This window comes from Lepidochelys kempii, chromosome 1, assembly GCF_965140265.1.
Source record: "Lepidochelys kempii isolate rLepKem1 chromosome 1, rLepKem1.hap2, whole genome shotgun sequence".
Classification (NCBI taxonomy): domain Eukaryota; kingdom Metazoa; phylum Chordata; order Testudines; family Cheloniidae; genus Lepidochelys; species Lepidochelys kempii.
This window is the reverse complement of record NC_133256.1, coordinates 333497709-333524796: the sequence shown is the minus strand read 5'-3', so window position 1 is coordinate 333524796 and position 27088 is coordinate 333497709. Positions and strand designations below refer to the sequence as shown.

At 41.1% G+C, this 27088-nt stretch overlaps 1 protein-coding gene across 4 annotated transcripts in view; it reads right to left on the bottom strand.

Annotated features, from left to right (window-relative positions):
• SEMA3A (semaphorin 3A) overlaps window positions 1-27088 on the bottom strand; it is a 289750-nt gene that overhangs the window by 98661 nt on the left and 164001 nt on the right. For all 4 annotated transcript variants that reach the window (XM_073328646.1, XM_073328645.1, XM_073328643.1 and 1 more), the window contains one exon: window positions 21492-21611. In XM_073328646.1, the coding sequence (XP_073184747.1) occupies window positions 21492-21611 (120 nt within the window). The remainder of the gene's footprint in view (window positions 1-21491; window positions 21612-27088) is intronic.

Genomic DNA, 27088 nt, shown 5'->3' with positions numbered 1-27088 from the left:
ATGAACTGTTTAAATCCAAGGCGAGAGTCAGAATGGGGATAACACCCGAGCAGTCTCGTCGGAGGTTCCGAGCCCTAAGGTGGAAACCAGACATGTCATTTACCCGACATGCCTACCACATTGTGAAACATTGGGATGCCTGGATATCAGGAGCAAGTGTTGAATCTCCAGTAAATTTGCCCTTCCTAATGCAAATGGAACAATTCTTAGAGGGTGTTCCTGAGGAAATAGAAAGATACATCCTAGATGGGAAACCCAAAACTGTAATTGAGGCAGGAGAGATTGGAGCCAGATGGGTGGAGGTGGCAGAGAAGAAGAAAACTGGTCGCAGTTGGAGCGGAGACCAGAAGGGACCACCCCAGACCACACCCTATTACCGGGGGCCGCCCAAAGCCCCACCTACCTCCCAAAGAACCCTCCAGACCCCTTATCGTCCCACCACCCCGTTCTCCAGCAACCCACCTCGCCCCGGTGACCCGTCAGCTGGACGATGTTTTAAATGTAACGAGCTGGGGCATGTAAAGGCCAACTGCCCCAAGAACCCCAACAGATTACAGTTCATTGCACCGGAATCACACCAGAGGTCCACAGGCCCAGATACCTCCCAGATACCCTTGGAGCGGAGGGAAACTGTGAGTGTGGGCGGGAAGAAGGTCACCGCGTGGAGGGACACCGGAGCATAAGTGTCAGCCATCCATGCTTCCTTAGTGGACCCCAATTTAATCAACCCAGAGATCCAAGTGACGATTCAACCCTTCAAGTCCAACTCTTTCAATTTGCCTACAGCCAAGTTGCCTGTCCAGTACAAGGGCTGGTCAGGAATGTGGACTTTTGCAGTCTATGATGATTATCCCATCCCCATGCTGTTGGGGGAAGACTTGGCCAATCACGTGAAGCAGGCCAAGAGGGTGGGAACGGTCACCCGCAGCCAGGCTAAACAAGCCGTGGGGCCTAGCTCTGTTCCGGAAACTTCTATCAGGGCCCGGTCAGAGGTGATGGACCCGGACCCCAGGCCAATGTCTGCAACAGCAGTAGTGGATCCAGTCCCAGAGACCCAGACGGAACCAGTCCCAGAACCGGAACCAGCCAAACAACCAACACCAGACCCCGTGCCAGCACTGAATCCAGTACTTGCAACCTCAACACCAGAGGGCCCCACCGAACCTGAACTGGCAGCAGCCGATAACCCTACACAAGAGGCTCAGCCGGAGCCTGAATCCCAACATAGTGCACAGGTGGAGAGCGGTTCACAGTCAACAGAAACCGCTCCATCCCCTATATCGCTTCCAGAGGGACCAAGCCTATGTCCCCAATCCAATGAGGAACTGATGTCTCCAGCATCAAGGGAACAGTTCCAGACCGAACAGGAAGCAGATGAAAGCCTCCAGAGAGCGTGGACGGCGGCACGGAGCAACCCACCGCCTCTCAGCTCTTCTAATCGATCCAGGTTTGTTGTAGAAAGAGGACTTTTATACAAGGAAACTCTTTCTGGGGGACACCAGGAAGACTGGCATCCTCAGAGACAGTTGGTAGTTCCAACTAAATACCGGGCCAAGCTCTTGAGCTTAGCCCATGATCACCCTAGTGGCCATGCTGGGGTGAACAGGACCAAAGACCGTTTGGGGGGGTCATTCCACTGGGAGGGAATGGGCAAGGATGTTTCTACCTATGTCCAGTCTTGTGAGGTGTGCCAAAGAGTGGGAAAACCCCAAGACCAGATCAAAGCTCCTCTCCAGCCACTCCCCATCATTGAAGTTCCATTTCAGCGAGTAGCTGTGGATATTCTGGGTCCTTTTCCGAAAAAGACACCCAGAGGAAAGCAGTACATACTGACTTTCATGGATTTTGCCACCCGATGGCCGGAAGCAGTAGCTCTAAGCAACACCAGGGCTAAAAGTGTGTGCCAGGCACTAGCAGACATTTTTGCCAGGGTAGGTTGGCCCTCCGACATCCTCACAGATGCAGGGACTAATTTCCTGGCAGGAACTATGAAAAACCTTTGGGAAGCTCATGGGGTAAATCACTTGGTTGCCACTCCTTACCATCATCAAACAAATGGCATGGTGGAGAAGTTTAATGGAACTTTGGGGGCCATGATACGTAAATTCGTAAATGAGCACTCCAATGATTGGGACCTAGTATTGCAGCAGTTGCTCTTTGCCTACAGAGCTGTACCACATCCCAGTTTAGGGTTTTCCCCATTTGAACTTGTATATGGCCGTGAGGTTAAGGGGCCATTGCAGTTGGTGAAGCAGCAATGGGAGGGATTTACACCTTCTCCAGGAACTAACATTCTGGACTTTGTAACCAACCTACAAAACACCCTCCGAACCTCTTTAGCCCTTGCTAGAGAAAACTTACAGGATGCTCAAAAAGAGCAAAAAGCCTGGTATGATAAACATGCCAGAGAGCGTTCCTTCAAAGTAGGAGACCAGGTCATGGTCTTAAAGGCGCTCCAGGCCCATAAAATGGAAGCATCATGGGAAGGGCCATTCGTGGTCCAGGAGCGCCTGGGAGCTGTTAATTATCTCATAGCATTCCCCACCTCCAACCGAAAGCCTAAGGTGTATCATATTAATTCTCTAAAGCCCTTTTATTCCAGAGAATTAAAGGTTTGTCAGTTTACAGCCCAGGGAGGAGACGACGCTGAGTGGCCTGAAGGTGTCTATTACGAAGGGAAATGTGCTGGTGGTGTGGAAGAGGTGAACCTCTCCATGACCCTTGGGCGTATGCAGCGACAGCAGATCCAGGAGCTGTGCACTAGCTACGCGCCAACGTTCTCAGCCACCCCAGGACTGACTGAACGGGCATACCACTCCATTGACACAGGTAATGCTCACCCAATTAGGGTCCACCCTTACCGGGTGTCTCCTCAAGCTAAAACTGCTATAGAACGGGAGATCCAGGATATGTTACAGATGGGTGTAATCCGCCCTTCTGAAAGTGCATGGGCATCTCCAGTGGTTCTAGTTCCCAAACCAGATGGGGAAATACGTTTTTGCGTGGACTACCGTAAGCTAAATGCTGTAACTCGCCCAGACAACTATCCAATGCCACACACAGATGAACTATTAGAGAAACTGGGACGGGCCCAGTTCATCTCTACCTTGGACTTAACCAAGGGGTACTGGCAGGTACCGCTAGATGAATCTGCCAAGGAAAGGTCAGCCTTCATCACACATCTCGGGCTGTATGAATTTAATGTACTCCCTTTCGGGCTGCGAAATGCACCCGCCACTTTCCAAAGACTTGTAGATGGTCTCCTAGCGGGATTAGGAGAATATGCAGTTGCCTACCTTGACGATGTGGCCATATTTTCGGATTCCTGGGCAGACCACCTGGAACATCTACAAAAAGTCCTTGAGCGCATAAGGGAGGCAGGACTAACTGTTAAGGCTAAGAAGTGTCAAATAGGCCTAAACAGAGTGACTTACCTTGGACACCAGGTGGGTCAAGGAACTATCAGCCCCCTACAGGCCAAAGTGGATGCTATCCAAAAGTGGCCTGTCCCAAAGTCAAAGAAACAGGTTCAATCCTTCTTAGGCTTGGCCGGTTATTACAGACGATTTGTACCGCACTACAGCCAAATCGCTGCCCCACTGACAGACCTAACCAAAAAGAAACAGCCAAATGCTGTTCAGTGGACCGGAAAGTGTCAGAAGGCCTTTAACAAGCTTAAAGCGACACTCATGTCTGACCCTGTACTAAGGGCCCCAGACTTTGACAAACCGTTCCTAGTAACCACAGATGCATCCGAGCGTGGTGTGGGAGCCGTTTTAATGCAGAAAGGACCTGATCAAGAATTCCACCCTGTAGTGTTTCTCAGCAAAAAACTGTCTGAGAGGGAAAGCAACTGGTCAGTCACTGAAAAAGAATGTTATGCCATTGTCTACGCTCTGGAAAAGCTACGCCCATATGTTTGGGGACGGCGTTTCCACCTGCAAACCGACCATGCTGCACTAAAGTGGCTTCACACCGTCAAGGAAACTAACAAAAAACTTCTTCGGTGGAGTTTAGCTCTCCAAGATTTTGATTTCGACATCCAACACATCTCAGGAGCTTCTAACAAAGTGGCTGATGCACTCTCCCGTGAAAGTTTCCCAGAATCAACTGGTTAAAATCGTCCTTGAGATGTGGAAAATATTGTTGGTCTTTATGTACTTGGTAGTATATTTAGAGATGCATGTGTCTTATTAACTCTGTTTTCCTAGAGCTCCAGGAAGAAATCCCAGCCAGTGTTTCACCCTAGCTGAGATTTGGGGGGCGTGTCATAAATATAAAGGGAAGGGTGAAACCCTTTGAAATCCCTCCTGGCCAGGGGAAAGCTCCTCTCACCTGTAAAGGGTTAAGAAGCTAAAGGTAACCTCGCTGGCACCTGACCAAAATGACCAATGAGGAGACAAGATACTTTCAAAAGCTGGGAGGAGGGAGAGAAACAAAGGGTCTGTGTCTGTCTGTAGTCGTCTTGGCCAGGGACAGAACAGGAATGGAGCCTTAGAACTTTTAGTAAGTAATCTAGCTAGGTATGTGTTAGATTATGATTTCTTTAAATGGCTGAGAAAAGAATTGTGCTGAATAGAATAACTATTTCTGTCTGTGTATCTTTTTTGTAACTTAAGGTTTTGCCTAGAGGGGTTCTCTATGTTTTTGAATCTAATTACCCTGTAAGATATCTACCATCCTGATTTTACAGGGGGGATTTCTTTATTTCTATTTACTTCTATTTTTTATTAAAAGTCTTCTTGTAAAACATTGAATGCTTTTTCATTGTTCTCAGATCCAAGGGTTTGGGTCTGTGGTCACCTATGCAAATTGGTGAGGCTTTTTATCCAACATTTCCCAGGAAAGGGGGGGTGCAAGTGTTGGGAGGATTGTTCATTGTTCTTAAGATCCAAGGGTCTGGGTCTGTAGTCACCTAGGCAAATTGGTGAGGCTTTTTACCAAATCTTGTCCAGGAAGTGGGGTGCAAGGTTTTGGGAAGTACTTTGGGGGGAAGGACGCGTCCAAACAGCTCTTCCCCAGTAACCAGTATTAGTTTGGTGGTGGTAGCGGCCAGTCCAAGGTGTAATATTTTGTACCTTGGGGAAGTTTTGACCTAAGCTGGTAAAGATAAGCTTAGGAGGGTTTTCATGCAGGTCCCCACATCTGTACCCTAGAGTTCAGAGTGGGGGAGGAACCGTGACATACCCCTTGAGATATACAGAACTTAAAATATCATCAACTGTTATTCAAACTAGTTTCTGCTAAAGCAGGTGAAATATGTTATCTCTTTGCAGATTCAGAAATGTCCTTCAACAAAACTGAAACATATTTATCTACAATTTAAAAATTTTATTATTTACTTTTGCATCCCTCTTTCTTGGTATTTGAATACCCTATTTCCTTCTTCTGACATATCTCTATTTTTTAAAAATACTATCATACACAATAACTTGAGTTTAGCAAACTTATTGCAGGATAATCTTTGTCCAGAAGATATTTAGCTTTCTGAATAAGCCTTTTTCCACATTATATACTTACTATATCCCTACAAGGTAACCCTATTTACAATGAGTCATGGATTTTGAATGTATACATCTAAGACATTTACAGAAAGGAATAAAAGACAAATTCACCAGCTTGCAAATGACAAATAGAAAAGAGCTATTTTCCATATTGCTCTGCTACAAATTCTTTTGAAAGGCTAAATAACATTCTCGGTCTAGGGCTTGTCTACACAATTGCACCAGTTTACTAAAAAGTGGGGATTTAAACTAATTTAGTTGAACCTATGCAAACCCCTGTGTGGACATTCTAGGTCTGGTTTAAGAGTGACTTATTTAAGATTAGCTTAAGGCAATTGGAAACAAATTTAAGCTAACTCAAAATAAGCCACTCTTAAACCAAACTAGTGTCCAAATAGGGGTTTGCACCCACTTTAATTAGTCACGTGCAACAAGTTTGTTTGCAGACAAGTAGAGCTGGATGAATAACCAATTTTTTGGTTTGGTGGCTGAACTGAAAGATGGTAAAAAATCATTTCTGATTGAAAATAATTTTCTTAAAAATTTCTCAGCAAAAGAAAAGAGTTGGAAAAAATTAATTTGGGGTCAGGTGAAATTTTTCATTTCCAGAGGGTTTTTTTAAATAAAATTGAGGGAAATTCTGAAACAAATTGTCTTGCTCAAACAAAGTCAAAACTGTTTGTTTGAGAAATACCAACATAAATTGTTTCAACAGCTCTGATTTTTTTTACCGAAACCATTCACTAAAATTAACTCAAATTCACAAATAGGTTCAGTTGCCTCAAACCTACATTTTTCAGCACAAAACAATTTGCACAACTTTATTGACAATGTCCAAGCCCTGAATAGCTTCCATACTCAAAACTTCCACTAACATTCAAGAGTTTCTTCTTTGGCTCCCTTTCCTGGGAAAGGTTACACGAAGTCAGATTTTGTTTTTGTTATTTGACTTGTCCATTCAATACTTGTCAATTCAAGAACAAATTGATCTTGTACAGGATACCTGAATCAATTAATATTATTATACTAACTCTGCTTACTTGTTGTACCTTTGCAGCACCTTTGCAGTTCCACATTAATGCAGCCCTCAGTTCTTCTGCCTGCATGCACTGAATGCGGTATTAATTTCAAAGCTCTTGGATAAGATCCTACACTCATTATTTAGAAAAACTCCAGCTGGCTTCAAGGGAATTTATCCTCATTAAGGAGTCCAGGATTAGGCCCTCAGTGGGGAAACAACAGCCTGCTGGACTTTGTCTACATAAGTAGAAAACCATAGCCTGAAGTAATAAAAACCAAGTCACAGAGTCTTATAACACAAGAAGATGGACCTTAGAAGTCTAAGGTATACGGTAAAGTAGATTTTGCAATATAAAATCACACTCAGACTGAAATATCAAAAGAACTTAAACACCTAGACCAGATATAATTAGACTGAAATATTTTGTGCCTCCATGCTTGTACTTAACACACCACTTGAATGAGCACTGATGCTTAGCTAAATGAAAATCTAAACTTCGAACAAGTCAAGCGGAAAAAACATGATTGCAAGGGCACTTATTTACTACACTTAACATGTGGTTTGTATTGTAGGTACAATCATATTCTTTATGAAACCTGTTGCAAGCTTGTAAATAAATGTTAGCTACAGAGCATAATTTCTGTTTAAACACAAAGTAAAATACTTGCAGGTTTCAGTGTTGGTCCCATGCTTCAAACACCATGTTAAGGTAGTAGTATAAAAAGAAACGATTAGTGATTTACTGCTTTGGAAAAAAAAACAATGCTATTTCATTAAGATGCAACATTTACTGGCCTTGTTTTAAAAAAAACCTCAAACGGAAGCAAACATTTCGCACTTCCAATCAAAAGATCCTAATGAAAGGGAAAGTCTACCAGATCTCTTCGAGAGTCATCTCATATGATTCCCTTCCAATTTTCTGCTCAAATTGGCTTCTAGTTCTAACATCGTGCTGGGGCAGCCATGTAGATTTTTCATTGCTTCCAAAAAAAGAGCTGAAACTTCATGAACTGTCGTGTTACAACATGGAGAGTGACTCTCTCCCTTCGGAGCACTGGTGCTATTGTTTCTCCTATATCTATGTCATATGTCCTTATCTCCAAGGCAGTTTGCAGGTGCAAGAAATTGAATTTGTTTTAGAGTGACTGCTTCCCTAGCTCCATCAGTTTATACCCTGATCCATTCATGCCCAGTCTATGAAGCCTCAACCCTCTTGCATCTCTGAAGAAGGTCATCTTTGCACCTCCAAAGAGCATCCCAATGAGCTCTGGCTCTATCCCATCTATGTCAGACCGCTCCAAATCCTGCCTTTTACATTTTGTGCAGCTAATCCATTCCCAGTTATGCTGTGGGCAAGGCTTTCTGCAGTGTGGAGGAAGGGGCAGGTTTTGTGTTTCAGTTTATCAAAGGCCATGATCCAGCAAAAGCATTTAAGTAGGAACGTAACTTTTAAATATGTGAATGGTCCCATCGACTGGATCAAGGCGTATGTCAGGATGGCAATGCTGATCTGAACTTTAGGTTTTATGATTATTTAGTAAAGAATCCAGATTTAAAAAATTATCATTTAAAAAAAATACTAAAAGAAGTGAAATATACAGGGGGTGTTTATGCTGTTGGTTTCTCTAATGCTCATATAACATGCTGTAAAGTAAAAAGACAATGTGTGAAACCAGTTCTCATGCCAGCACAGAAATGGTGAGGAGAAATCTATTTGTCTCACATCTTTAATGCTTTGCTTTGCCAGAAGTGCCACCATGTTATCTTCCCATTTAAAGGGCTGAAGGGGAATGTTTATGCCCAGATCAACTGTTTGCACTCAACCTTTCCTGCTGTGGTTTATATTAAGCGCAGAAGAAGGCACCAAGGTACTCAACCCTGTGAGAATCCTCCTGATGAGTCAGAAAGAGCTGCTAGCAAAACCCTTGTCATTCATTACCAATCTTTTAACTCCATGTGGCATATAGGTGTGAAAAAGGATTAAATTAATGTTAAGACTGTGTTATTTGAGCTGTGCACTAGAATAGCACATGGATATGAACCATGATATTTCTCCTACTCTGCTGCTCTTAAGCTCTTTTGTCATGGTTCTCTTACAGCCTACAGTATAAATGTTATTTCACATATGAAAGTAACAAGAAGGAGTATATCCTAGGCTTTCTGCCACCTACTTATCTACTGTATTTATATGCCAGCTATTCTGTGCAGAAAATAGATTACTACAGCCTTGGCATTTAATTTCCTTAATTAACTACACTGTGAAGGCATGTTTCAAGCCACATTATTGAAGGGTTCCTCCAAGGTAACCATTTAACAGCTAAGTAACCTTTAATTACTTTACCAAAATGATACATATCTAAGACACATATTGTATTATTGTAGTCTGAGATTATCTGAGCACTTTAAGCTAAAGGTAGTTATTAGAACTTGCATGCTGTATTCATTCCCGGGCAAATTTAATTAATGGAGTGCATTGGGCTCTTGTCTGATTATGCACTTTCAAGGAGTTAACCAATATCTCTCCCTAAATCTGTTCATGCTGTAACTTAAAGGAATCCAAAGCTTTCACATGTAATGATGTATTTATTAACTAAAATGCATGCAATTACATAAAGATGAGGTATGTGACAGCACTCTTACTATTTGAAAGGTATAAACCCCACGAAGGTGAAAAAATATTTAGGATTGAACAATGGGTATAACTACACTTAATGGCATGTTATTTTTAAAAAAATGAAAATTAAGGCTGGAAACACTTACTAGACCTGATTTAGATCAGTATAGGTGAGAGGAAGACCATGACTTTCAAATGTAGTGCTACAAAGAAAAAAGCAACTCAGAAGCAGGATGATAACAACTATGTAAGATAGATAGAACGGAGAGAATGAATGAAAATTGTGCCATTGATTTCATTGGGGGCCAGGATTTCAGCTATAGATATTAAGGCCTGAAGGTAACATTCTGCTTTTCTGACTCCTGTGTAACATAGGCTATATCATTTTACCCAGTAATTCCTACCTCAGACCCATAACTTCTTACTGGGTTAGAGCATATTTTTAGAATATACCTAACATAGATAGAGATAGATGGACACATGGAGATGTGTAATGCCAGGATATATGGGACTAAAACAAACACTTAGAAGTTCTGCTCCTCTTCAACACCAAAGTTAACCTCTCTTATCTCTTTAGCAATACATTTATACACTCCTCATAGTAAACCGATCTATAAAATCAGTTATTTTGGAGGTAATTATTTCTGATTTCTGATTGTAAAGCCAATTGCATACTCTTCATTAATTTTTAGATAATTTTGTGCTCCATCATAAAAAATAAACAAACCCCCCAAAAGAAAAGAAACCCAACCCAAATCAAACTAAACAAAAAAATAACAATAACCCACAATGTCTGCCACTTCTGCACTCCATCCTTTAAATTGGATTACTTTGCTGCTGATGGGCACTGCAGCAGTGATCAAACATGCAGTATTACCTTGGCTCTCATGTTCACAGAAAAGTATTGTTTAAAGACGTAGGATGGAATTTAGCTTCCTGTCAGACTCCCTTATTCTTGAAATACCTGATTGTTAATCTAGCTGTGTCATCTTATGCCAGATAAAACCCTGATGCAGAGAGATGAAAGGTTCTATTTTGATGAAAAGCTTTTTCCTTTATCCTCTTTGAGGTATTTAACAATGTTAAACCTCATACAATGGTTATACTATATTTGTCCTTTCTAATACAACTTCCTTCTGTTAGCAGCCATCTTCTCTTTATGGGTATATTTTGCATGTATTGCTGCAAATTATGTTTGGAGTTTCAGGCTGTTAGATGTTTGCTTCTCCTCATTCTCCTTGTCAAAAAGAAGGGTGGAAGGGTGCCAACTATTAATCACAGCATCACGCTTTAGTGCTCTCTGCTTTTCAAACCATATTGTGAATTAATAGTAGCCTTGTAGGGAGTAGAACATTCTACTCTCTTAGGTGAACTGTCGAGCTAGTGACAATATATGAATATTCTGTATACAACAAAGAATAGAGCAGAAACTCTAAAGGACCTGGAGGCTTTGTGCAGGCAAGAATTGCAGCTATGAGGTATTATTTATACCATGACACTGTGGATATGACATCAGACCATCTACATCCAATATGCATTCCCACCACAATCCATACGAAAAAAGGGGGTGATCCAGGTAGTGAAAGAAGAGCACAATTAAACATTGTTCAATTTGCCAGTTGGTGGGAGTACCTGTGGAAGTTAGCTCTGCTCACAGGATTAATTCCACCAGCTCACAGCAGTAACATCACAAAACATCTCACAAAACTGGGTGCCTGGGCAACAAAATGGCAGATGAAATTCAATGCTGATCAATACAAAGTAATGCACAATGGACAGCATAATCCCAACAATACATATAAAATGATGGGGTCTAAATTAGCTGTTATCACTCAAGAAAGAGATATTGGAATCATTGGGGATAGGTCTCTGAAAACATCCATGCAATGTGCAGTGGCAGTCAAAAAAGCTAACAATGTTAGGAGTGGTTTGAGCATTGGCCTGCTAAACCCAGGGTTGTGAGTTCAATCCTTGAGGGGGCCATTTAGGGAACTGGGGCAAAAATTGGGGATTGGTCCTGCTTCAAGAAGGGGGTTGGACTAGATGACCTCCTGAGGTCCCTTCCAACCCTAACCTCCTATGATTCTATGATCTATGAATTAGGAAAAAGGGATAGATAATGAGATACAAAATATCATAATGCCTCTCTATATAAATCCTTGGTACACCTACATCTTGAATACTGCCTGCAGATCTGGTTGCCCCATCTCAAAAAAAGATATATTAGAATTGGCAAAGGGACAGAGAAGGGTAACAAAAATTATTAGGGTAGAGTAGAGATTTAAAAGACTGGGATTTTTTCAGACTGAAAAAAGAGACGACTAAGAGGAGATATGTTGGAGGTCTATAAAATCTTGACTAGTTTGGAGAAGATTAATAAGGAAATATTATTTACTCCTTGACATAACACTAGAACTAGAGGTCACCTAATCAAATTAATAGGCAGCCAGTTTAAAACAAACAAAAGGAAGTACTTCTTCATCCAATGCACAGTCAACATATGGAACTCATTGCCAGGGGACATTGTGAAGGCCAAAACTATAACAGGTTTCAAAAAAGAACTAGATAAGTTACTGGAGGATAGGTCCATTGAAGGGTATTAGGAAGGATGGTCAGAAGTGCAGCCCCATGATCTGAGTGTCTGTAGCCTGTTTGCCAGAAGCTGTGAGTGGACAACTGGGGATGGATTACTTGATGATTACCTAAAAAGAAAAGGAGTACTTGTGGCACCTTAGAGACTAACCAATTTATTTGAGCATAAGCTGTAGCTCACAAAATCTTATGCTCAAATAAATTGGTTAATCTCTAAGGTGCCACAGGTACTCCTTTTCTTTTCGCGAATACAGACTAACACGGCTGTTACTCTGAAACTTGATGATTATATATTCTGTTCATTCCCTCTGAAGCATCTGGAATTTTGGCCACTGTCAGAAGACAGGATACTAGGCTAGATGGACCATCGGTGTGACCCAGTATGGCCATTCTTATGTTCTTATCACCTGGGGTCTCAGTGATTCCCATCAAAAGGATAATCTCAGAAGCCCTTATGAGGAAGTCAGTGGTGACATGGCAAATGAGGCAACCAAACTGTTGATGAGGGGAAAAAAGGATGTTGGCAGCATGGAGGCATGTGTATGGGCCTAGATATGTGAGAATCTGATCATTTTCGTGAGCCATCTGGATGGTTTCTAAGGCCATAAGTGTTCTGCTCTGTCCCCATTCCCACATTTCAGAGGCATGGAAGGCAATCATCTTCTAGAACAGAGATGGATATTTGACAGCAATTTCCCCTCTTGTGTGCATTTTTATGTGGATGGGAACCTTGTGGTCCACACTGTGTATGGGCGGAGAGGCTAACCAGGGAGCTGTGACTGAAAAATCAGGAAATAGGCAACAGGAGACCTGAAATGATGCATCGGCTCTCATAGGGCTTGATTCAAAGCCCATTGAAGTGTATGGGAACACTGCCGCTGACTTCACTATGCTTCAGATCAGGCCCTTACTCTCGAAACCCAATAAAAGTTCCAGTAATGTTTGCAGCTTTCTACATTTTATAACTTCATGGCTTAAATGCAGAACATCAGCCACAGCTGAAACCTGCTGTTTCATTGCCCCAAATGTTTAAAGAGTACTTGACAAGATGTTTGTACTGGGCTATCAAACATAATACAGGCCTTTCCTTCAGCTGCACAATTACATTTAAAATGTGATTCTTCTATCTGAGGTCAGTTCCTGTCAACCAGGTTTTGGGACATGGATTCTGACTATGAATAATGCAGCCTTAATTCTGATCTACTCAATTATGTACTATATAGCTTTCTGTTGCTATTTTTCTGTATCCTATAGTCCTAAATCACATATTACTTTATTCCATATATTTTAAAGTCATTTCCTCAGTTAAGTCAGAGAATGTACTGTACTCCAGTATCCACCCTTTTCATTAAATCTGTTTCCCAACAGATGGTGGTTGCTTGTTTTATTTTTTTCCATGTTCATATGGAGATCAAAGGGTTCAGTCATTCTTGTCCATTGTAACTGGAGGTGTGTGGATGAAACTTTGCATATGCTGCATGAGTATGAAGTTGGGTTAATGTTTTCAATTACTTTCTCTAATAAGACAAGATGTGCTGAATTTTCTGGCTACTAGAAATATTATGGCCTCTCTAAATGAATGGAGATAAATCTCCCCCAACATGAGCACAGTGCCACAGTTTTAGTATGTGAGTCAACTCTTTTTAAAATATAATCTCTAAAGATCTGACCCTGAGAGGTCAATGGGACTTGAGGGCTCTCAGTACGTGGCAGGATTGTGCCCTACCTTTGAAATGAATCAGGAAGTGAGTTGTGTTACACCACATTATGTCAGGCTCTGTTTGTCTCATATGACGAGGTCACTATGCTGACAATGTGACTATTCATATCCGGGAAGTAAATAATTCTCCTAAACATCCTTTTACTGACAGGAGAAATAATTAACATCCAAATGCAAACAGTGGGAGTATTCCCAGCACTAGCAAGAAAGGATTGTTAGAATTCATGCTGCTAAAAGCTATGGCAAAACTATCTGACACATCAAACATGAGGTGCTAGAAATTCATGCTGTTTCTGTGATAATAAAAAAAAAAAAGAGAGACTTGTGTGTCCTCTCTGTTACACTGGTGTAAATCAAAGAAAACTCCATTGAAGACAGTTGCAACAATGTAAAATCAATGTAAGTGATAGACGAATAAGTCCCAGATGCTAAGAACTGCCTAAAGCTTGAGTACTCCAGTTACCAATGTGCTGCACCTGTTCTCTGTGAAATGCCTTGGGATAGTTTTGAGGCATGTACTCAAACAAATATGGCATTACCTGCAATCTAAATGAAAATTCTGTCTACTACTCTCTGTGTGTGATCCACTCCATGAATTTGCTTTCATGGCAGTCTCTCTCTCTTTTTCTCCCTCCAGTAGCATAAACAAAAGTTTTCCCACAGTTCTGAGGCTCATTTCTTTGAACCTAATGAATATGTTGACTGGCTTTAGTTTCTCATTCATGGAAGCCATTCAGCTGTGGCATACTGTATACAGTTCTTCGCTGTAATCAACAAGCATTTCTCAGCGACAGAGGGCTGAAAGTAATGTACATCTAAAGAACAATCGTGTTCCCAGTTTTGTTCATGTAAGACTGCTAGTACATAGATTCTACTCATTAGAAGGCAAAGGATCCAAATTTGACACTGTCATTCAGCCTAGAATCTTACCGTACTAAACAAAGCCAAACATTTGTGATCTTGATTGTTCTTGTTTGTGCATGTGTGATATCTTTAGAAAACAATATTCAGGATATCTGCCCACAAAGCAAATAAAGTTTTATGTTTTTGCATCTCTCTGGTGATCGGACTTTAAGGAGAGAAATTGAGTCCATAATGCCACCCAGAATTTTCCCCAGAGCACACTCCTATCAGTAAATATCTTACAGGAGTTTTCAGTTAAAACAAAAACTGCTAAGTATGACAGAATGTCATGCTGCCGAGCTACTTTAATTAAATCATTCCTTACAAATATATCTATAGGTGAGATGATTCTAAGGTTTAGCCTTTTTATTCAAGAGCAGTAATGCAGCGATTTGAATATGTTTATCAAGTACCAAATAAAGGACAGTTGTTGAATAGCTGAATTGATCAGATTAGAAGTATAAGACAGGGATTCATTAGGAGCTTCTACAGTGCAACAAATGCTTACTGCTTTGTAAGCTACAAGGGCTTCCTCTGCTCATCATATGTGAGATCTTCTCCTATTATGATTTGCTAAGCAACTACTGATTCCATTAAATCAGTTTAAGTTGCTAGCCTGGAGAATAAAGACCATCCAAAAAAAAAAAAAAAAGCCCAACTCCCTGTTTTGACTTCTGACAGTTCAAAACTTGATTTCGTTTTCTGCATGTAAACGCTCAAATTGTGAATTTCAAAGCCAAGCACAGACATAATTACCAACTTACATTTCTGTCACTTTAGACAGAGATTCCAAGTTACCAATGTGTAATTACAAAATATGCAAGGGCAGAACTGAATGTGCTAAATGACAGCTGGAAGCCTAAGATGCTCACATTCCCTGGCAATAATTAAAGCTCGACCTCTTTGCTAAACACTTTTTTCCCCAAAAATATATATCTGTACCACATTCAAATTTTTAACATAATGGGCCAGATCTTCTGCTGGAATAAAATGGCATAGCTCCATTCTTTTTTCATATAACTTTGCACTCTGTAGGTAGGAGACCAAATGGATCAATCTACTAAAAATATTGTCACAAACGTTTAGAGACCAATTTTCAGCTGGCATAAGGACCTGCTTTCCTTTCTGAGCATGCCATAAAATGAATTGTATCTACAAATCTAAGTAGTTGTGCTTGCAGCTACATGACTTACATCACAAATTAGGTAGCTAGAGTGACAAATGCTCTGATTTGTGTCCACAATTCAATTGTTGGTGTAAAATGTGAGTCCAAAACTCTTAAAAAATAAGTTCTATATGTATATGTAGCGAGACCTGAAGGTGCCAGCCACTGCTATTTAGACATCATCTATGATATCCAGTATAGACGAACTATGGTGTCAGAAATAAACTATTGACACCACCTAAAATATCAAAATAAAAGTACTAAGAACCCAACACAAACAGGCTTACTTAGGAAATGGACTTCAATTGGCGTTTTCCTGAGTAAGGAAGTCAGGACTGAGCCTTGAAAAGTATCAGTAACATTATCTTTTGTAGCACTAAAGTAAATGCAGCTAAAAATAACACACGCTCTGCAGTACTCCAAAACAAGTGATTAAAACTTGAGCCTGATTCATATATTTATATTTTTTAAGTGGGTTATGGAGTTTTTCAAAAAGTATTTTATATGGGACTCAAATTACATATTTATGTTGACCTACTATTTCTGTAACTTTACAACAAGACAGAGCAATGTAACTAAAGGTACTCAGCGGAAACATAAGATTGGACGCCTAGGAAATACATGTTGATGTAAGATGATGCTTAAAAATGCATCGAGATTCCAAGTACCCACCTTTCGCTTCTTTATTTAAATGATTTTCAAGCCTTACTGAAGACAAGCTGTTCAGTTTGCAGGCCACTCCATGTATGCAAACACTAATCAACACACGGTGGATTGCCATGCTTACATTGTTCTGTGTGATGCCCATTCACCTGTTGTAAATGATTGCTTGTGCTCATTGAAAGGCTTACTTTATACACCTGTGCCTAACTGATATCAATGGTAGTTGTATACATAACCTGAAAACAGAATAGGCCCTAACATGCTTGCAATGTTTTGAGTAAGTCAAGATTTATTCTTCTTAGAAGCTGAAGCCAAATCTGACTTCTGTGCAAAGCTGGATGTAATGCAAAGGTTCTCTACATGGGATAACATGGGATCATGTGAAATTCACTTAGCTGGTATGGAGTGCCAGCAGAGCTGTTCCGTGTATTCTAAAGACTACAGTGGAATCAATAGTCCCCGTGTCTCTGCCACCTCAGGTAGTCTTGTGAAATCACTGGCTAGATCTGGCCACCATCCTGACTCATATCATTTCTCCCACACATTGACACAGGGAATATAATATAGGAGGGATAGAGTCTTTCTGTGGCTAGGAGTCCCCCAGTGCAGAAGAACGCTACTTATTCCTCCGACTTTTAAGCCTTTTCACATACCACAGGATTTCATCTTTGGAACATTCAAGGCAGAGATCACCCTGTACAATTCATTGCAGTAGCAAAGACAACCTTAGAATCATAGAATATCATGGTTGGAAGAGACCAGTCCAATCTCCTGCTCAAAGCAGGACCAATCCCCAACTAAATCATCCCAGCCAGGGCTTTGTCAAGCCAGGCCTTAAAAACCTCTAAGGATGGAGATTCCACCACCTCCCTAGGTAATGCATTCCAGTGCTTCACCACCCTCCTACTGAAATAGTGTTTCCTAATATCCAACCTAGACCTCCCCCATTGCAACTTGAGACCATTGCATCTTGTTCTGTCATCTGCCATCATTGAGAACAGCCTAGCTCCATCCTTTTTGGAATCCCCCTTCAGGTAGTTGAAGGCTGCTATCAAATCCCCCCTCATTCTTCTCTTCTGCAGACTAAATAACCCTAGTTCCCTCAGCTTCACCCTTGGCAAATGAAGACAGTGCTCCGGGGGAGCAACGCTACTTTACATCAGTTGAGCATCTGGCCTCTTATGTTTTACTATCACAAGAGTAATGAGATAGCTCCTATGTTGTAGCGTTTAAATGGCATCACTATATTAAAAGTAATTGCTACAATTTTTTAGTAAAACTACAGCTTCTTTTGCTGGCATCTCCCAGTAACTACAATTATGACTAGAACTCTAATATCATGCAGGTGCTTCAGATCCTATTCTTTTGTATTTGTTAATGTAACTCTGTTTTTCCAAAAATTGGAGAGTACTATGAATGTCATATAAACATACTGTTAATTGGACAGAAAGCAAGTTAGAAAGTTTACGCTCAGATGAGCCTTAACTTACAATTAAAAATATCATTTGCTCAAATGTTTCACTTAAAAAACACAGGCCAGATCCTGAGCTGATATAAACTTGTGTAGCTCCATGGTCTTCAATGGAGCTATGCCCATTTATGCCACATCTGCTCCCAGTGAAGTCAGTTTATTGCCTCCATGCTTTGTGTTATATGATGAAACATCATATTTGCTTTTCTACCAACAGTAATTCACATTTCTCAATCATTGTGTGTCCCTTGGGGTGTGTCTACACTGAGATGTGATTGCAGCATGTGTAGGCATTCCTGAGCTACCTTCGATCAGTTGTAAAAAATAGCAGGGAAGCTACAACAGCATGGTCGAAGGCATGGGCTAGGTGCCTCGGACCCTGGGTACATACTTGGATGGTAAGCCTGTCTTGCTGTGGCTTCACGGTGATATTGAGCACTCTAGTTTGATCAAAGGTAGCTTAGGTATGCCTATACATGCTACAATCACTTCTGCCAATGCCATTAGACACTCTCTTTAGGAGAGGGGTGGTTCTCCATTGCTGTGGGAAAACATATTTAAATGTATCTTAACAGGATGCCCATTACTTGGAAAAGTGCACTCTGGACTTCTTCTAATGTGATGTATTGGGGGTGGGCGGGGGGAGGGAACATAGTGGAAGGTATAATTTAACACAATTTTATGAGTTGTACCAAGGGTTTTTTAAATGCACAGAAACCGGAAAAAGCAAATATGTTACAGGTGGTAGCATTATATAATTTCAGATGCAATAGCATAAAGTTTTATATACATCATAAATCTAAACAAAATATAGAGCTCCTTTATCGAGTAAGGATGAGAAATGAACTGCAAAACAAAGTGATCCCAGATCTTTTAGGTTCATACTGTTAAAGATTATTGTTAATCGGGAGAACGATCACAAGAGATTTGGGAGGAGACAATTAAAGATGCTGGGGATGGCTGGTGTAAATCAGCATTGTTCTGCTGAAGTTAATAATGCTTCACCTATTTACACCAGTTGTGGATCTGGCTCACTATTTTGTACTGCCTGTCTGAGTGTGCAAGAGGCAGGGGAGGGTGCAGGGAGACATTTCGCTCCTTCCACCCCTAATGCAAGGACCAGGTATAATTGTAACTCCTGCACTCTTCTGAGCACAAGGACCGCTCCTGCTAGCACCCTCTGGGGCACAAGCTACCCCAAAGAGGACAGTGAGAAGGCCAAGTCTTGCTCTCTCCCCCATTGCAGCTGGCCAGACATGCAGACAAGTGTATGTTGCATTCTGGGTTAGTGATGCTCTGTGCCTCCCTGTACTTATGGTTTGTTCCTTCATGGCACACTCTGACTCACAGTGATTTATAATAATAAGGGTAATACCACTAAGAGGTTGATCTGCTCCCACTGGAGTCAATGGGAAATTTGCCATTCGTTTGAATGGGAGCAAGACAGAGGCCTAAGTTTCTCTCCAGAAACCTTTATAAAAGAGTTGTGGGGAGAATGTTGCCTCTTTGGGTCTCTCTTTTTATTGTCTCTGGCTGTAGTCTTGGCATTTTTAAGGGAGTCCTTTCAGAAATCAATGTTATTTTTCTCTCTAAGTGTTTCAAGTATTCCTTTCCAAATCTGAAACAGGTTTAAACAAGATCCTGCCTTTCCCAGGAAACTGGTATAACTCACAATGTATTTATTAGATTATGTATGTTTGCGGGTAGCATGTTCTGTCTGATGAATTAATCTTGCTTCTGAGGCAGCACAGCTACAAGCCACTGGTGCTGGAACAATTTGTAGGGTGGGGTGCTGAGATCCACTGAACCAAACTGTAAACGCGGTCTATGATGGAAACCGCTTCAAGCCAGAGGGTCCAGTACCCTTACTTCCAGCACCGATGCTACATGCTGCCCCTTACTCTGACTGGATTGTGAGGTTACAGCCTGAGGGCAGTGTTCAGGCTCAGGAGGACCAAATGACAGCAAATTCAAGGATTTAGACCATCTTGGTAATTACAGTTCATCAAAAAAGAAGCAAACGCAAATAAGTGTCTACAGCTCTAGGGACATATTCATCCCAATGTCAAAGTCAGTGGTGTTACACCAAGGTTGGATCTGGTCCCTAGTGTTTGATCATCCTTTCCATAAATCCTTGATAAAGTGTGTGAGTTTTACTGTGTGCTCATAAAACAGCCAAATGTAAAAGTAAATGACCTCATACTTGCTATCTCTCCACAGATAGCTACATTTGGCAGATAGCCAAGAATTGATTGACACACATCTTACGGAACTAGAGTTAATTAATATGTCTACCAATTCCCAAACGGATCTCAGGAAGCAGAGAATCTGCTTAATGCAGTAAGCAATGGCATACTGTGTGTGGTCAAGAGACAATTACTAATTGCCAAGACTACAAGCCATAATGAGCCCCAAATCCTTCCACTAAGCACTCCCGTCATCTCCCCCAAAACCTTATGCTTAGAACATTAAGAAGGATGCATGTTTTGAATATTAAAAGACATTTTTGTAGAGAAAAATCACTCCCAGACTGTTAAGTCATCACTCAAAGAATCTGTTATTTTTTCTATAAGAAGCAGAATCCAAATTTTAAATGACTGAGGGTCATTCATTTAAACAAAGATGTCTTTATTTTCCTGGCAATCTGCAGTCCTGAATGTCAACTCCATGAGGTGACTCTAATAATTTTGCTTCAGTGATCAGAGCAAGTCAATGTAACACAACTATGGATTCTCCCCACCCCGCAGAAACAACAGCACTTCCCCCCTCAGCTCCATAAATTAAACAAGTGATGGCTGAGAACACATCATGAGAATTTGTTCTATGAATTGAAAGGATCCAGAGAGCAATAGCCACATAGAGAACAAAGGCAAAGTGGCTTCACTTATATTATAGACTTATGCTAATATTACAATAAAAGTTTAACCTTTTAGGAAAGAACAAAGCAGAAAATGGATTAAACCTAAGACACCGCTCTCATCCCCAAAAGCTTCAGCTATGTAAATCAGTATAGCTGCACTGATTTTAGTGGGGCAACACTGATTTACATCAATGAGGATTTGGCCCATAAGTTTTATATTTAGTTAAAAAGTGGAATGAGCTCTTCTGAGTCCATTCCATGCTTCTTGCAGCACAGAGCACAATACGGGCATTCAATAAATAAATAACAAAAGCAAGGGGAGGGATAGCAGGGACCGAGGGTAAGAACATGAAAACCAGGCCTCAGAACTGTGTGTCAGGACAAATTGGAGAGCTGAGAAATATGCTTGTGTGGTCTTGTGTCTTAACTCCCAGGTGGGAGAAAGTCGCTGTGGTGTCAGGCTCTACTGGCGAGGAGGGGACGTGGAGGACAAAGCTGACAATAGAACAAAGGTGTTGATAATAGGGTACCCACAGATAGCCGATATCTATCCCGAACAAAAAAGGAAGCACATTTGATTTTATAAACTAGACAAAACGGGTGTATTTTTATTTGTTTAATTTTGGAGGGCAGGTAATCCACATAGGAACGGCCCTACTGGGTCAGACCAAAGGTCCATCTAGCCCACTATCCTGTCTTCCGACACTGGCCAATGCCAGGTGCCCCAAAGGGAAGGAACAGAACAGGTCATCATCAAGTGATCCATTCCCAGCTTCTGGTTTAGTACCGTTCCTATGCATAAATCAGAAAACACTGGAATCAGAAGTTGGACCTATGGAAGCCACAGTAATCTAGCAACTAAATGTGCTGCAGAAATTAGTAATGATCCATTTCGGCTGGAAGAGGTCTGGCTAAACATCAGTAAAGGGTTTTATGATTTTTTTTTTAAGACAAAGTATTAAAAAATCCTGTTTTTACCTCGGGATGTCGTCCAATCTCAATATAGGTGCAAACTGGATGAAAAGCCCCAGTTCCGCAGGCGTACAAGTGAGTCTGGTTGTAAGCTTTAAGCACCTTGATAAAATTAGCACATTCTTTCTGTGAAGGAAAGAAAACACATATGCAAAATGAATTCTAGCAGGGAGCATGACTGCCGGACTAGAGCTACCAACTTTCTAACTGCACAAAACTGAACACCCTTGCCCCACCCCCTTCCCTGCCCCTTCCCCTTCTCCAAGACCCTGCCCCTCCCTCCATCACTCACTCATCTCCACCCTCGCTCACTTTCACCAGGCTGGGGCAGGGGGTTGGGGTGCAGTGGGAGGTGAGGGCTCTGGCTGGGGGTGTGGGCTCTGGGCTGGGGCCAAGAATGAGGGGTTTAGGGTGCAGGGGGGGCTCTGGGCTGGGGCCGAGGTGTTTGGAGTGCAGGAGGGGGCTCAGGGCTGGGGCAGGGGATTGGGATGTGGGAGGGGGCTCCGGGCTGGGGCAGGGGTGCAGGAAAGGGTGAGGGGTGCTGGCTCTGGCCAGGCGGCATTTACCTCAGGAGGCTCCCAGAATCGGCGGCATGTCCCGCTGGCTCCTAGGCTCAGGGGCAGCCAGGTGGCTCCACGTGATGCCCCTGCCTACAGGCACCACCCACGCAGCTCCCATTGGGCACTGTTCCTGGCCAATGGGAGCTGCAGAGCTGCCGCTTGGTGCGGGGGTAGTGTGTGGAGCCCCTTGGCTAGCCTTGCACCTAGGCTGGCCTTGCACCTTGCACCTAGACATGCTGGTCACTTTCGGGAGTGCACAGAGCTAGGGCAGGTAGGGATCCTGCCTTAGCCCTGCTGCGCCGCTGACCAAACTTTTAGCAGCCTATTAAAATCTCCTGGAGTGCTTTCAATAGTCACCAGGAGATAGATGCCAATTATGGTAGATCCAGGCCAATCCAGGAGGGTTGGCAACCGTATATTGGACACTCCAGTGCATTAGGCATGTTTGGCAGAATGAACGGATTTTACAGTTATGGTACTTTTATGATGTTTGTAAGACTTGTTTATTATTGGGCATTTCATTGCTATTTTGAGTTAGGGCCTACCCCACATAGCTAAAAAAATACATAGAGACAATTTCCCTTCTTTCTGTTTGAGGTAGTCTCTGCCTTTGTGATATAGGTTATTTTTCCATTTGCAAAACAAATCTCATGTATAGAAACATGGCTGCCCAGAATAAAATAATTAAGAGAAATGCCTTCCTGTATTTAATCAACTAAAATTTTCATAAAAGATGGGCAGATGGGATGAACAGATACCAAATAAATCACTGATATAACATTTAAAATAATAATATGCATACTACCTGCAATTCATAACCTCCGCTGCCTCAACTTTACTGTAAGTCACTTAGGTCTTAATTCTGCAAAGACTTATGCACATGATTAACTTTACTCACTGCAAAGTTAGTTGGACTACTCACAGTACATAAAGTTAAGCATGTTCACAAGTCTTTGCAGGACTCAGGCCTTAAATTTTATACTTTAAGTAAATAACAAACTGTCATCAATTCTATTTATCTTTAATTAAAAAGTATTTACCTGTTTTGCTAATGATACCTTATGCTATTAAAAAGGAAAGAAATTTTAAAATCTAATCTGCTCATCAATAGTACATGGTATCTATTTATTTACTTTTTTGCATTTCCTTCCATTTGAGCCATGAAAATGAATATGTCAATGTCACTTTCTGATATCTTGTGCTCTGACATCAAGCTGCAAAGCCTGGATTGCACACTGCAGAGAAACATTTAAATCCAAACAACATAGAAACTTTTTTCACTGAATGTTAATTTTTACAAAATGAATGGAAATATTTTTATTGCTATTTGGTTGAATACACCTTTTGAACAAGATCTAGAATTTGAGACCTAAATTAACAGTGTTTCCTGCTAAATAGTGTTCTTAAAATCTAATTTACCTTTACTTGTGGAGGAAAAATTGCAATCAACAGCAAACAATACAAATGTCAGAGTGGGAACAAATGAGAAACAGTGAAGTTCTATTGCCCACTGGGAACAGGTAGAGATTATGTTCTTAGTCCTGCAAATTGATTCATGAGATATTACCGCATGGAGACCCATTAACTTTAGTGGGTCTCCATGCAGGTGCAGTTTCCACTCATGTGAATAGCTTGCAGGATCAGGAAATAGTGGCCCAATGCTTAAATCACTACCTGCATAGAACTCCCATTGACTTCATCGGATTGTAGCATCAGTCCCTATGACTTGTTTGTGATGAGAGAATGAAAAAGACTCTCAAGCACAAACCATGGCTCTGCGAGAGCAGGTGAGAATACAACTCCAAGATCTGTTATAGGTCACCATACAGGCCAGCTATAAAAAATTCAACAGGGATAGAACAGTAATGGCACCCTGATGTATTAAAATGTAAGATACACCTGACATTGTTCTTCAGATTTTTTTTGTTTTGTTTTGCTTATGTGTATTTGCATAAAATATACTGACATTGTATTAAAAATAACATCCCAGGAGACACACATGCAGAGTCTTACAACATCCTTGGCTCCAGTGCTGACCAGACAAATACACAAGTTATCCTTCCAACTGAGATGGAAGAGAAAACACAGAGGTAGTTAAGAGAATCCAGCAGGAAATTGAAAGACTGGAGATGTATGTTTCACAAGTGTTCTCTCTTAATATTTTTTAGCTTGACCTCTCTTAATAAAAACACAAAGACATTATAGACAGACAGATATACAAACACACACACACACAGAGACATATATGGTTTTACATAGACACATAGACTCCCATTCGGTGCCACAGTGATAGGGGTTAAATGATTAAATAGACTAAATGGTTGTAGTTTCATTTAGATGTAGAATATTATTCCTTGATTCTCTCAATTTTTATTTTTAATGTTGCATAAAAGAAAGAAGGGAAAACCTCTCTTGAAAGTGCCTGAGTATTGACACAGCATAACGCCAACACATGCAATACTAAAGATGCACAAAAGCTGAAGCTATGTATTCTGAGGTTTGGCTAAATGGACCAAGCTATGAAGTACGCTTGATTTGGCCATGTAAAATCTAAAACTGACTGATAAGATTTGCAAAATCAAAAGGATGCTGATTTTGCTCACTTGCAAACATCCTAGGCCAAATTCAACTTCACTGTAACATCACTCAGCAATGCACAGGACTGGGCTTGTAATGATTTAAAACAAGTTTACCAGCAGGAGAGTGGGGTGGGGGGAGGTATTTTTTCATGCTTTGTGTGTATAAAAAGATCTTCTACACTTTCTACAGTATGCATCCGATGAAGTGAGCTGTAGCTCACGAAAGCTTATGCTCAAATAAATTGGTTAGTCTCTAAGGTGCCACAAGTACTCCTTTTCTTTTAACAAGTTTTCAAGCTTTTTAAGAAAAGTCAGGTAAACACAGTCCACAATACATTAGGAGCTAAGGGCAAACAAACACATACCATTCAGTTTAGCAATTTTCACAGTATATGGGCTGATCCTCAGCTAGTTTAAATCAGTGCAGCTATATTGAAATTAATGTAGCTACATTGATTTATACCAGCTGAGTATCTGGCCCATATGTACTCACACGCTAAACATGAACAGACAAATAGTGCTTATCTGATTATCTCCAGCATAGAGTGAGAAGGTATGAAATTGCTAAATGCATTGAGGGCTAGATCCAAAGCCCAATAAGTCAGATTCTGCTCTCATTTACATGGGTGGAAATCAGGAATAATTCCATTGACTTCAGCGCAGTTAGTCCAAATTAAACCTGTGGAAATGAGAGCAGAACTGAACTCTTTCCATGTCTTTATATGCCATAGTCGGCTCTCAATTACTCTGGATTTATAGCAGTGTAACTTCACTAATATCAACAGAGGTGCTTCAGATTTACACAACCATATCTGAAAGCAGAATTTAGCTTCGTCTCTCCAACTTTTAATTCTTCCTTGATTCCCAGTGGAACAGATTTTAACCATAGATGTCGGAGAAATACAAGAGCTAATTAAACACTAGGAGGGAGATACTTACAGCTATAAACCTTTGACTATAATAAATATATTTATATAACATTTAAAATTTCTAGTCTAGCTAAAACGACTAATATAGCTTCTCTGTGTTTTACAGCTGCATAAAGTATCCATTAAAATCTGTAAGAGTAAATTCTCATACACCTCCCTAACAGATTAGATTTCTTTATACATTTTAGACAAATTTAAAAAATAAATAAAGGAGGATATTAGACCACAATAAATGACATAAAAATAAAGTTATGATTCTGATTTAAGCTCTCATCTAGTGAATAAGTTCATAGTGAAGTTTCCTGCTCTGTCAATCACCAGGTCAATCCTGCTTGCACTTAAGACAACGGCAAGATGCTCCTTCATTTCTTAAACTGTACACTCTTTAGAGCTCTTTTTGTTCCACGTTTGTACAGTGCACAAATGGGGTCCTGGTCCATGATGGAAACTCCTAGGTTCTACAGTGATGATGATGATTAATAAATAAAATAATAATAATAATTCCAATGGGAGTGGAATCAGGCTCTGCACTGTTGCAATGCAATGTGTGGCACTGTTGTGTCACCAGTATTACCTGTGCATTATGGAATGGCGATCTGGTTTTTCAAAGTGACCTCTTGACTTTTCCTACCTTTGTGGGTTTAGGGGAAACAAGAGTCTGTAATGTAACAGTTTGCAGCACTTCATATGAATTCCGGCAGGCTCAACATCTCAACACATGTTGACACCAAGGAATCTACTACAATAATGGAAGGTGTGGGTGTGTATTGGTTAGATCCGTGTTCAGGGTGCTGGGTTCAGGACTAGTCTACACTATGTGAAGCCACTCTGCTATAGCGCGTCTGGTGAAGATGTGCTATGCCTACGGGAGCGCTCTCCCACTGGCATAATTATTCCACCTCAATGAGAGGCAGAAGCTATGGTGGTGGAAGAGAATCTCCCGATGACCTAGCGCCAGTGTGGACATCGCTTTAAGTCAATGTAACTTATGTCACTCAGAGGGGTGGCTTTTTTACACCTCTGAGCAACGTAACTTACATCAAATTAAGTGCTAGTATAGACAAGCTCTCAGTTCAGACTGCTGGGTTCTGCCACTGGTTTGCTATATGTGACTTTGGACAACCTACTTAACCTCTCTGTGTCTATCAAACAGGGATGACAATAATTACCTATCTCACAGATACCATAAAGCTTAATTAATTAATGTTTATAAGGCAAATGGAGAGTCTTAGATGAAAGTTTCCATCTAAGTACAAAGGCTGAGAGCCTTAAAGGTACTTACCTTTGAGGCTCTGGGCCAAAGTATATGGTTGTCAGTCTGTTCAGGCCTTAAAGGCTCCACCAGTTTTACTAGAGTTCTACTTTTCTATCCCTTCCTAATGAGGCTGGCATGCTGGCATTCACATACCTCTAACTGTGAAACCTGGCACATAACCCTTCTTCTTGAAGTTGGTGACTGTATGTGTCAATTTCACTACAAAGCATCCATCCCGCCTTCCTGGCTCAAGGCCTGGAATGACTTAGTCTGTCTCAAA